At 33.6% G+C, this 12,936-nt stretch overlaps 1 protein-coding gene across 4 annotated transcripts in view; it reads left to right on the top strand.

Annotated features, from left to right (window-relative positions):
• Positions 1 to 12,091, top strand: part of CD36 (CD36 molecule) — a 69,197-nt gene extending 57,106 nt beyond the window's left edge. For all 4 annotated transcript variants that reach the window (XM_037836518.1, XM_037836515.1, XM_037836519.1 and 1 more), the window contains 6 exons: positions 4,283 to 4,470; positions 5,313 to 5,431; positions 6,537 to 6,610; positions 7,179 to 7,233; positions 7,883 to 8,047; positions 9,912 to 12,091. In XM_037836518.1, coding sequence (XP_037692446.1) covers positions 4,283 to 4,470; positions 5,313 to 5,431; positions 6,537 to 6,610; positions 7,179 to 7,233; positions 7,883 to 8,047 — 601 coding nt within the window. In that variant the 3' untranslated portion in view covers positions 9,912 to 12,091. The remainder of the gene's footprint in view (positions 1 to 4,282; positions 4,471 to 5,312; positions 5,432 to 6,536; positions 6,611 to 7,178; positions 7,234 to 7,882; positions 8,048 to 9,911) is intronic.
• The last annotated feature ends 845 nt before the right edge of the window (positions 12,092 to 12,936 follow it).

Raw genomic sequence — 12,936 nt, forward strand, 5'->3', positions numbered from 1 at the left:
ATGCTCTCATTGTTTGTCTGTAGTTCTTTGTTTAATTGCTCCATGTACTGTGTCTCTTCTGATCTTTTTATTTGGGTGTTTGGGTTTGGGTTCTCCATATCATCTGGTTTTATCATATGCTTTAAGATTTTCTGTTGTTTTTGGCCTCTTGGCATTTGCTTTACTTGATAGGGTTCTTTCAGGATATAAAAAATACCTATCTCTAATTTGTCAGATCTACAGCTTGATGGCGTACACTTTCTCTAACTAACCAGCAGATGGCGTCCGCGAGTCACCTATTCCCTCAAATCAGTTCTCCCCAACTTTGTTTTTGTGGTGTGTGGGGATCAGATTTTTGTGGGGTTCAATTGGTACACTAAGTTTGGGTGTGTTGTTGGTGCTGTGTGCCCTGAATATGGGGTGTGTGTCTGGGTGGTTAGGGAGGCAGGGCAGCTTTAACAGTCAAACCTCCCAGGTGTTCCTGGAGATTTAAGGCTGTTGCAAGAGTCTAAGCTTTCATTTCAGTCTTGCCACAGATTGTCTCTGCCACTGACCCACAAGTCCTTGGTACTGGCATAGGGTCCCTGGGATTTCCAAGTGGCCCCCCTTTCTCAGCCGTTCTCTTCCACGACTTCTGGTGAGGAAAGGCTGTGCCATGTCACAAGTGTGCGCTGGCCCTCCAGGGAAGCCCTGGGCTGCCAGGCCATGCAGGGTCATTCCCAGCCTGCTTTAAAGATGGTTGAATGGGGCGTGTTAATTTCCCCCTTTTTGCACAACTCTGCCCTCCCAGCTCTGGGACAATTAGCTGTGGGTGTACTAAAGGCTACTGTCCACGGCCGATATTCTGGCACGTGTGCTGTGCTGTGAGAAACACTCCCTGTCACACTGGGACCCTTGGCGTGGCTCTGGGCTATAGCTCCGGCCTGGGCAGGAGCGTCTCCAGCCTGCCGGGGAGATGGCTGCTAGCGGTGTGGTTTCTTTCTCTTTTTGGCTCCCCTCTGGCCCCCTGGTCCCGGGTCAATCAGCAGCGGGCTATCCTCCACACCAGACACTGAGACATTGGCCCAGCCTGCTCCTGCCATGCTTCACTGCACTGTTCTCACCATCGTAACCACAGCTGCTCCAGTTTTTTTTGTTTTTTTTTTTTAAAAAAGAACTAGTCCATCTCCAAACGCCAACCCATGGTTTCCCCACACTGCAGTGTGGCCACGGGACTTTCAGCCTACTCACTCACTCGTTTCAGAATGCAGACTCCCGGTTTTACCAAATGCATTGTCCCTGTAGATTTAGCAGACCTTGTCTGGCTGGTGCATAACTGGAACTGGTATTCTGGGTCATTTTCTGGCTTTTATCTAGTATTTTTCATGGAGGTGTTTTTTTTGCCCCGTCTCACCTAGCCGCCATCTTAGGTTCTCTTTCTTGACTTCTTAAGAATAAACACAACTATATGGAATTCATAATGCTCATTGACCTCTTTAAACAATTGAGGATGGCAGCAGGATATTATGCATAATGTAAATGATATTCTTCTTTGTCATTTCTGTTTAAGAGTACTGTTTTTCCTTTCTTTCACCAGGTTAGTATACTTTAGTGAAAAATCAAGTTGAGAGAGTGTACACAATCTTTCTAACTTGTCTGGAGATGATATCACAATTGTCACAAAACTGCATTAATTAATATATTGTACCAATGCTAACGGAATGTTTTCAAATTGGTGGGGCGCAGTAGATCCACACAGGCATCAGAGCTCACAGCACTGTGCTTGAATCTGTGTACCTAAAGACTGTGTGGTTGAGGGCAACTTTTTTTGTTGTTATTCCTTTATGCATTTTTTTTTTCTAAACTTTAACTTGTAGTAACATATATACTGCTCAAAATTTCCTTTTCAACTACTTTCAAGTGTACAATTCGGTAGTATTGATAATATTCCCAATATTGTGCTATTATCACCAGCATTGATTACCCCAACTTTTTCATCATCTCAAACAGAAACTCTGCACCCATTAAGCAATAATTCCACCTTCTTTTATCCTCCTACCACTGGCCCTGGTAACCTGTAATCTACTGTCTGTCTCTATGAAATTTGCTTATTCTAGATATTTCATATAAGTGAAATCATATGATATTTTTCTTTTTGGGTGTCTGGCCTATTTCATTCAACATGATATCTTCAAGGTTCATTCATGTTGAAGTATGTATCAGAATGTCATTCATTTTTATAGTCAAGTAACATTCCATTTTGTTCATTCCATATTTTGTTTATCCATTCATCTGTCCATTCATCTGCCATTCATCTGATACTTTGCTTGCTTCCACATTTTGGCTATTGTGAGTAATGCTGCTACAAACATTGGTGTACCAATATTTTAAGTCCCCATTTTCAGTTCTTTGTGGTATATACCAAGAAATGGGATTGCCAGGTCATCTGGTAATTCTGTGTTCAACTTTCTGAGGAACTGCTAAACTGATTTCCTCAGCTGCTGCACCATTTTACAGTGTCACCAATAATGTATAAGGGACATGGTTTCTCCACATCCTCATCAATATTTGTTATTTTCTATTTTTTTTTAAAATAATAGTCATCCTAGTGGGTGTGATGTGGTATCCCATTATGGTTTTGATTTGCACTTCCCTTATGATCAGTGATTCTGAGAATCTTTCCATGTGTTTATTGGCTGTTTGTGTGTCTTCTTTGGAGAAATATCTAAGTCTTTTGCCCATTTTTTATTGATTAATTGCGTTTTTTGTTGTTGTTGAGTTGTAGTAGTTATTTACAAATTCTGTATATTAAGCCCTTATCAGGTAGGTGGTTAGCAATTATTTTCTCCCTTTCTATAGGTTTTTCACTTTCTTGATAATGTTCTTAGATATACAAAAGTTTTAATTTTGAAGAAGGAAAGAGAGAAGTAAAACAGTAACTCTACTTGCAGATGACATGATACTTTATATAGAAAATCACCAAGAATCTATAAGAAATCAATTTTGTTCCTATATAACAGCAAATAATATTCAGAATATGGAAATTAAAGTAATAGTTCCATCCACAATAGCTTCTAAAAGAATGAAATACCTAGGAATAAATTTAACCAAGGAGGTGAAGGACTTGTACCAGAAAATTAAAAAAAAAACTGCTGAAAGAAATTAAAGAAGACCTAAATAAATGGGGCTATATCCTGTGTTTATGGATAGGAAGACAATATTATTAAGATGTCAATACCACCCAAATTGATATACAAATTAAATACAATCCCTGTTAAAATCCCAGCAGCCTTCTTTGCAGAAAAGAAAAAGCTGATCATTAAATTCATAGGAATTGCAAGAGTCCCAAATAGCTAAATCATTATTGCAAAAATGTAGACCACTGGAATAGAATTGAGCATTCAGAAATAAACCCATATTTCTGTGGCAAACTGATTTTCAACAAGGGTGTTCAAAACATTAATTGGTCTTGTCAACAAATGGTGCTGGGAAAACTGGACATCCACGGAAAAGAATGAAGCTGGACCCCAGCTCACACCATATAAAAAAATTGACTCTAAATGGATCAAGGAGCTAAACATAAGAGCTAAAACCATAATACAACAAAGGGGAAAATAATCCTAACCTTGGATTTGGTGGTGATTTCCTAGCTATGATAACAAAAGCATGAGCAGCAAAAGAAGATACAGACAAAAAAGCAAGTTTTTACATATCTGAATCTCATTTTCATTATCTGTAAAACTGAAGAGAGTAGTGCTTCTTTAATTAGTGTTATCTAGGGATTAGAAAGAACATGTTTTGGGCCCTAGCACATTGCCTTGGCTGTAATGGGCATGAGGGAAATGATGGGCATGTATGAGAATTATCCATCAAGCATGCACATGCCCATGTCCAGGCCAGTGAATGGCCCCTGTCTCCAGGATTCAGTTTTGAAAGATGGAAACTTTATTTTTATTTCATTTGAACTGGGGACAGATAAAGGACTTGAGGGAATTTGTTATGTATTTAACATAGAGGAAATTAACTATGAGATGTGTCTTCAGTATAAGTATTCCATGGTAGTTCACAAGCATCAATTGCTCTCAGAAGCTTTTGAGAACAAGGGTAAGAATTAAGAATAGTTCATGCTCAGGTGTTGAGTTGTGGTATGTCTTAAAATTTCACAAGACTTGTTTTCCTAAGGATTAAACAAGAATTTGAAATTCTAACAACAGCATTCTATTTTTCTAAGTTGAAGCAAAGATTATATAAAACTAAAAAGAAGAAAAATATCTCTAGAATATATTTCAAGTTCCTGAATTGAAACTCTTTTATCTATGTTTAGGTCAATCTATGCTGTGTTTGGATCTGAAATTACTCTGAAAGGAATCTCTGTTTATAGATTTATTCTTCCATCGAAGGCCTTTGCCTCTCCATTTCAAAATCCAGACAACCACTGTTTTTGCACAGAAAAAATTATTTCAAATAATTGCACATCATATGGTGTTCTAGACATTGGCCAATGCAAAGAAGGTGAGTGAAAATTCTCAATATCGTGATCCCTGGCATAATTTGTGCCATTCTTTAAAATGTGACCTTTACCCTGAATTCCTTTCCACAAAGAATTTTTAAAATAAGAAAATAAGGGCAAAATGTAAGGCTATTGGTAGGAAATGTTGGTGTTGATTTTGCATTGTTTTTGAAGTTCCAATTGTGTTTCTGTGTTGCAAAACTTAGTTTTCATTATATAAAACCCACCTGTATTTCCCTGGTGCTACTTTTGGAATTAAGGTGAAATAAAAATAATTCCCAGAATACTTGGGTATCCCAAGTTATCACATTGCTCTTTTTCTAGCCTTTTCTTTTCTAGAAAATGGCAAACATAAACGTATTTTCAGTATGTCTCTGAAACAGGGATTGGCTTAAGCACAAAGTTTGGAGTCTGTCTTATCTGGTTCACTTTTTTTCATACTGGGTTGTGTGAGGATGGAGAAAGAAAAAAAATTGATCTTCAATTAAAGAAATAATTCTTAGTCTGTAGACGTATTACTGCCTGATGCATGAACATTATGTGGTTGAAGCTTTGTATTCAGAGGCTAAACTTCACACATTGAATTTACAGCTAAAGTATGACCAACAGATGTCAACTGATTGGGTAGTAGGAAGATAGGTTATTTTATATCTTATTTTTAGGCACTAGTGACCTGATATTATAATTTGACCCCATCCTCATGCCCTGATTTGGATTCAAAAACCAACTTTTTTTTTTTTTTTTTTAATTTAAAAAGCTTTACTTTCAAATAACTCTTTTTAAAGTAGTATTTGAAATGAGAAAAATAATTTCTCCCCTACTGTCTCTTAAAACCTGCTTTCAGGAAAACCTGTGTACATTTCACTTCCTCATTTTCTACATGCAAGTCCTGATATTTCAGAGGTTATTGAAGGCTTGAATCCAAATGAAGAAGAACATAGGACCTATTTGGATGTGGAACCTGTAAGCAAATATCTTACTTATCTCATTTTGTTAATATTGTGTTTTTAAAAATGAAATTGAGAGAAAATAAGTTCTCTCCTTGTCAATTATAATTTCTTGATCAGATTGTCTCCTTGATAAAATACTGAAACTTTATTTCAGTGAGAGTTACATTGATTTCTTTTGGTACTAGGATATGTCAGGATAATTCAATTTTAATTTTTTAAGCATATAGAATTTATAAGCCTTGTTAATGGTCCATGGGTCAAGAGTATCAATAATGGAAATGATTCTGATTAACTTCATACAAGGTGATAAAAAGGACTATTTTATGCTTATTTTGCACTTAACTGCAAGTATTACTTATATGAGGAGTCATAGTATATTATGAAGAATTAAAAGATATTTTATCTGTATATATGTGAATTTGGGGCAAGATCTATTAAACTTACTGTCAGGAAAGCTAATCTATAAAAATTGCTATAACAGATAGTTTGACTCCTTAAATTATTTTAATATTATTCTTTTTGAAAAGAGCAATGAAATACCAGAATTTAATAATCATGTTTTTGTTTAAATAATGATAGAGAAGAGGTATTATAACTAAACAAATTATTCATGGATTCTGACTGAATATATAGTTGATGATGCATATTTCAGGAATTAAATTAATTATATTAGCTTTTGATTGCCTTGTTGATTTTTATTTCCAAAAAACCAGATCAGGTAAGTATCGAAAATCTAACTAAAGCCTTGATATTATGTTGGGCAAAGAAATTTTATCTTTATCCATCTATCTAATCTATCTATCTATCTGTCTAATGTCTCTCTACCTTTCTCTCTACTCTCTCTCATCTCTGTCTCTATCATCTATATCTTTTTATCTCTTTACATATATATATATACACATATCAAATTTAATTTATGTACACTTATGTATATAATATATTTAATAATTACAGTTAATAATTGAATAGTTTTTTTTAATAAATGTAAAGTAGTCTTGTTTCACCATAAGTTCTGTGTCATTTTCCTCTTCCTCCATTACAATAAAAAGAAATTTGGATATTAATAAAGAATGTTTTAAAAAAGCTGATCATTATTTTAGTTTTTGTTCTCTTTTTAGATTACTGGATTCACTTTACAATTTGCAAAAAGGCTGCAGATCAATATACTGGTCAAGCCATCAAAAAAAATTGAGTGAGTCTCTTAAATAAGATTATCTGTATATGAGTTTTTTGTATTTTCTTGTAAGAACGTGAGTAAATTTATGATAGAGATGGGGGACAGGCATCAAATGTCAATTTTTCTTTTAGCTTAATGTCACTGAACAATCTTTATTTAATTATGATAGTTTTCATTTGTAATTTAGAATCATATCTAGTGTTTATTGAAATGGTATTTAGATATATTTTGGAATGTTTTCTATTTGAGTATTTGGGGGCATTTTTCATATTGCTAGCTGTCTATTTCTATGACAGTAATTTTTAGAATTCACATTTTACTTTCCCTGGGTAGAATTTGTTGAAAGGGAATATCTGTGCATGGAAAAAGTCAATCTAATGTATTAGGAAGATTTATAGGAGTGAAATAAGTGTGAGAAACAGATAAATTAAAATTTAAATGATACATTGCAGGGAACAAAAAAATTAAGGAACTTAACCAATATTCAAGGACAACTGACTTCTGAACATTTATTTAAACTAGTAATTACTAAAATATCTGTTATTTGTATTTGTTTCCATAATCATTTTAATTTATATTGCAGAACATTGAAGAATCTGAAGCGTAACTATATTGTGCCTATTCTTTGGCTTAATGAGGTTAGTATTTTAATCTATTAGTCATTAAAAGCAATAAACTTATTTGTATAAAAAGGCTCCTGTGTCAAAATAGTATATGTATGTATAGTGTTTGAAGTTATATTTATTTCCATTGCCATAAGTAAATATTGATGATTTTGTGTATTATTGATTTTACTTTTTTGAGAGAGTCAAGTCACACAGAAATAGTGTATTTGTGTTAGCTTTCAGTTTTTCCTTTTAGGAAGGCAAATCTGTTCCTATCATCAAAATGAATCTATTAAACACTTTTTCTTGTCATAGGGTTGTCTTAGGAAAGAGGCATGCATACATATAGCTCAAATAAATTAAGGCTCACTAAATATTGTAGTTGTAATAAAAGCCAATTGTACTTATAAAGGCCAGGTTAAATTGCCTGGCAAGGTATTTTTAGAATAAACCACTGAGTTGATTAGCTCAGAATTAGGAAATGCATTGAAGAACACTACACAATATATTTAAGTGGAAAGGTTTATATTTCACTCTTAAAATACACTATCATGCAAGGGGAATTCAAATGGCTTTTCTTATAGATATAGGTAACAAATACATACACAGGCTGTTTGGAAAAAAAGGTGACTTTTGCTTCACTAATCTACCCAAATAATGCTAATTATTAACTTTATTACAGACTGCTACCATTGGTGACGAGAAAGCAGAAATGTTCAGAAATCAAGTAACCGGAAAAATAAACCTTCTTGGCCTGGTAGAAATGGTCTTAATCAGTGTTGGTGTGGTGATGTTTGTTGCTTTTATGATTTCATACTGTGCATGTCGATCAAAGAATATAAAATAAGTAAGTATATGAAAAAAATCCCTTGCTTCAGTAACATTAGCTTTTTTTTATATTACCTGTTTACATTTTGTCATAAAGGGGTTATAAATGAAGTCACAAATGATTATAGACATCTCTAGCAAACTCATTTTTTAATGCATCATCAAATTTTTTAGCTGCTTAATATAAATTGAGATCTAAAGGAAGATTGAATGAGGAAATAAGGACTATGGATATCAAACAGATCACTACATTGCATCTTTAATTCTGGAAGAAATGGGGGAAAATGTAATTGTCACATTTGTAACATTAGTCTAAATATAGCTTTTGTCCAAAATTCTGACATTTGTATATTGGTTATTTGTAGCTAATCAAAAAACTCACAAATACACAATTTAATATCTCAATGCTTAGCAAAAGTTATGTGTTGTTAAAACTGGTGGAGATTTAACAAGAGTGAAATCTAATTTCTATTAATGAGAGGGAAATAAAAAGGGAAATTAAATAAGTTAGTAATTAATGATAAAAGAGCTAAAAATCAATGACAAAAAAGAATTAAAATAAGATAAAATATAATATTTTAAAAATAAAAACTGAGGTAAATGAAGTAAAAGATAAGATATTAATATAAAAACAGGATTGTTTTATGTAGACGTGTTGGCCATATACTATTCAAATTCAGGGTATGCCCCCTAGATATGTGAAGTGGAAGCTTGATGAATTATTACAAGTCATAAACTAAAATTTGAATATGACAGTAAAAAACAAAAGGGAAATAGTTTTCAACACAGTAAAACCAAATCAAATTTTTGAGCTGCTTAAAATCATTTGGAGTTTAAAGGAAAAACAGGTAAATGTGTATAATATCTAAGAGTTTATGGCAAAGCTGTAGAATTGATTCAGGCCTCTGTGTTTAAAACATTACCTATATTGTTCCCCCTTGTACATAAATAGAATCAATGAAATAAAGACTGAACAATTCTGCTACAATCTATTTGGACAGAATGTATTCAAAATGTTAACCTAAAGTATTCATATTATAATAAACAAAGGAAATTATGCATAACCTGTCATTAGCCTAGTTATGATTAAAGAAAGATGCTCACATGACCATTTATGTAATAAAAAAGATCATCCACAGAAAGGCAAAACTTTTTCTAAATTTCTGTAAGTGTTCTCTATTAAAATTATGTGATACATTTCATAACTGCTTTATGAGCTCTGAATGTAAGATTCCTGGGGCTAAATATGGTTATGTTATGGTGAAGAATTGAAAGCTTTGTCAACATATATATTTGATTTGCTTCTACATTTTACTGTTATAAGGAAAAATGACTCCCTTTTACAAAGATGTATCTTTTTTTTTTCTTTACAAATAGAGGAAATTTTTCTTTGGAGATTCCTTGATTTACTGAGTTTAGAAGAATCACAGGAGATATAGGTTTCCTGAACAAGCATCAGTTTTGAATATTCTGAAAATTGCGTCTTTGAGCAGATTTGAAAACAATTGATAAAAGTTAAAACGGATATACAAGAGGAAATGAAATACAAGATAATGTAACAAGAGTGTGGTTTTACTGGACAGATCACAGAGAGAATACGTAGAGTATGGAAATGCTTGTCTGTAGCAGGTTTAATTAGCTATCAGTCCTGGTCTGGCTATTTGCTGTTCTTGGGGGTTGGGAAGCCACCTTCTGTGTCCATCTTAGGGGACATAACACTGCCTTATCCATGAAGCCCATCAGAGAATTTCTCTCTGCAGCTTGAGAAGGTGGACTGAATAATGGAAAGTGTGACATTATCTTGGATACATAGAATTTGAGAATTAACTCTTTTATTATTCCACTGCTTTCTGATAAGTAGTAATATTTCTTCTCCTTTACAGACAGCAAATGAGTCTTTGCTTTTATGCACCAGCTACATCAGGACCTTTGGTAATATCGAGCTACAAAATGAAGATTTAATATACTTTATTTCTACAAAACACACCTTACCTTTTAGTTGAAGAAACAGCAGCACTTTTTTTTTTTTTTGCCATAACCAGCAGCACATTTCTAAAGGATTATTAAGATGCCATTAAAATTCATACTTTGAACAAAAAACCTGCACCTTTCAAAATTCATCATTTATACCATTGATTTGATTTCAGTTGCTACAGACCTGGCCCAAGTATGAGCCAATTGCTTTTATCGGGTACTCATTCACTAATTGGTTCCCTGGTGACAAATTTATCAGAAGAGTGGGCATTCTAAACAAATCCTGGGCTCTGAACTCATCAAAGTGAAAGCACCACCGCCCTCGGCAGTGTCCTTGTTTGGCTGCAACAGAACAGATCAGAGGACTGTCAGTACATCACATTTCATGTGCACCAAATATTTTGAAAGACATTCAAAAATGGAAAAGAAATGATTGGTTTATGAGACATTTGTTATACATGACTTAAGTTTGTTTTCCTATAGAATCCTTTGTACAGTGACAACAGGCATCATAACTGTTTTTTTTTTTTTTACTTTCTAGCAATATGGACTTATAATTTTTCACCACTGATCATGCAAAAGGACATAATTTTAGCTCCTTTTAGCTCTTCATGCTTATGGACTGTCATTTCCAAAGTTCTACAGTCATTCTGAAAATCTGAATAGACTGATCTTTTTCCTCATAGCAGTTTATACTTGGCAACCTCAGAATGCTGTGCTAATATTAGCAGATGTAAACGGTAATAAAGGAATTATCATATGGAAGGTTACAAAGAGTAGAATGTGCTTTAACAGTTATTATAATATTTCTCGCTTTCATAGTCATCCCAGAAAGGCTAGTTTCAACCATTAAAAGATGTTCTTCCTTAAATCCCTGTGCTTTGCTTAGTTGCTGATGTATCACAAAATTTTTGCTCTAAGTTTCTTTCTGAAGTATTCTTTCTGAGTCAATATTTCTTTCTGAATTCAATGTTGACCACATTGTCTTATGCTATTTTTTAAAGCCAATTAGAGGAAAAGCAAAAAAAGATCCTTGGTTTTATCTTTTACAGAGCAGGACTTGAGGTCTAGACTTTGAAAATGTTTCCTTTTTATTAGCAAACATTTACATGTAATCCTGCTTTCCTTAGGAGGGATTCACAGACTGCAGAGAGCAATAAATCTTATGAAACACTCCAGCACCAAAAGGGAAACTGGCCCAAATTCTGTATTGTTTTTTACAATAAGGACACAGGACAAAGATGTGGTAGTTGGCTTGTTTGGACACTAAAATTAGGAATAACTTGGCCGTTTTATGCAAGCTGCCAGGGTAAATGTCAAGAAATCCTTTTGAAAACCCAAAACTAAGACACCACCAGTTTGGAATTATCTGCAAAATCTGTAGATACTTGAAATATACTGATTCAGTCTATTTCCATTTAATTGGTGAAAAAAAGTGTTCCTAGAAGATATTTATAAGCAAGATGAGATTTTAGACATTCTTTTCTGATAATCAAGAGAAAAGTCTACTCTATTTTCACTTGTTTATTTGTGGATATGCTGATCTAAAAGAAGTATAAAGGAGATTCCTTTAATCTTGAGATATGTAAGGCTGAAATATGTAAAGCAGAAATTGTTCGAAAGAATTGGGTGAAGAAATACATATCCCATCTCACATCAGCTCTCTATAGCCAACCAATGACTTCTATCTTAAAATCTTTGTACAGTACTTTATCTCCACATCATGACATTTAGGCTTCAGAGAAAAGTATTGTTTAACTACATACATACATAATCTAATCTTCATCATTCCTCAGCATTTCCTTTTACCTAAATTCTATAAAAAATGTATAAGAGAAAAGGCAATCCATACACAAGAACTGATGGATTATATTAAAAACATCTGGTAAGAAAAGTTATTCTTTAAGAAATAGATGATAGATTTTTTTGATATGGAAACTGGGGTTTGGATTTGTGTGTGTTTGTGTGTGTGTGCTGGAGAGGGTAGGGGGACACTTTTGGGAATATATTAAATGTGTGATGTTTTGTTTTGCCCTGTAAAAATGTATTATTTTCAGTGAGGGTGAATGTATAAATATTTTTATATGGATGAATTTGTGTGCTTTATTTCATAGAAAAACAGCAACACTTGGTCGACAGACATCCTATAAAAATACACATCCTATAAATAAAACACAATATTTATAGAACCACAAAAACTGTGGTGGTTATTCATAACAGAGGTTCGAAAATTCTATCACAACTGCAAATGGCTTAATGCTTATTTTGCTGCTTACAAGTGCATTAAGAAATAGAATATCAACAGTGTAGCCTTCAGTTCTCAGAAAAAAAGGGGGAAAGGTGGACCATTTCAGGACGAAACGCAGCTATGGACAAACTTGTTATCTGTGAAAATGCACCCTGTAAAAGTGCTGAATATTTATGTCACAATTTGTACATGTGCAATAATCCACCAATCTTTTAACCTGTTATAATGTCTAAGCTACACAACTATCTTTCTAGCTAGAGTTTGCTTTGGATGTGCTCCAACCCACAGTTCAGTTTTTCTGTTTGAAGTCCATTGTATTAATGACATGGTAGCCATCTCTTTTCACCTGACTCTTGGCCTACCTACCATTTAAAATCGATTTCAGACTCTATTTAAATAATCACAGTCCATTATGGCTTTCTGCATATACCAACAGAATTGCCTGTGAGTGGTTTTCTCCGACTTCATTAGCAGTGAACTGAAATAATGAACTGAAAATGAGTTAGTGCATTTTATTTCTATCAAATACATACAGGAACACTCTGCTTCTTCCTTTTGTTTCAAAGATAGCTGCATTTAAAAATACTTATGAAAATAAATGCTGTTATCAGAAAAACTACTTTGCCATTTTTCTTTATATTTTTTGAATGTATTTGACTTCCTTATTTGATATTGCTGCTATAATT

This window comes from Choloepus didactylus, chromosome 5 (genome assembly GCF_015220235.1).
Source record: "Choloepus didactylus isolate mChoDid1 chromosome 5, mChoDid1.pri, whole genome shotgun sequence".
Lineage (NCBI taxonomy): Eukaryota > Metazoa > Chordata > Mammalia > Pilosa > Megalonychidae > Choloepus > Choloepus didactylus.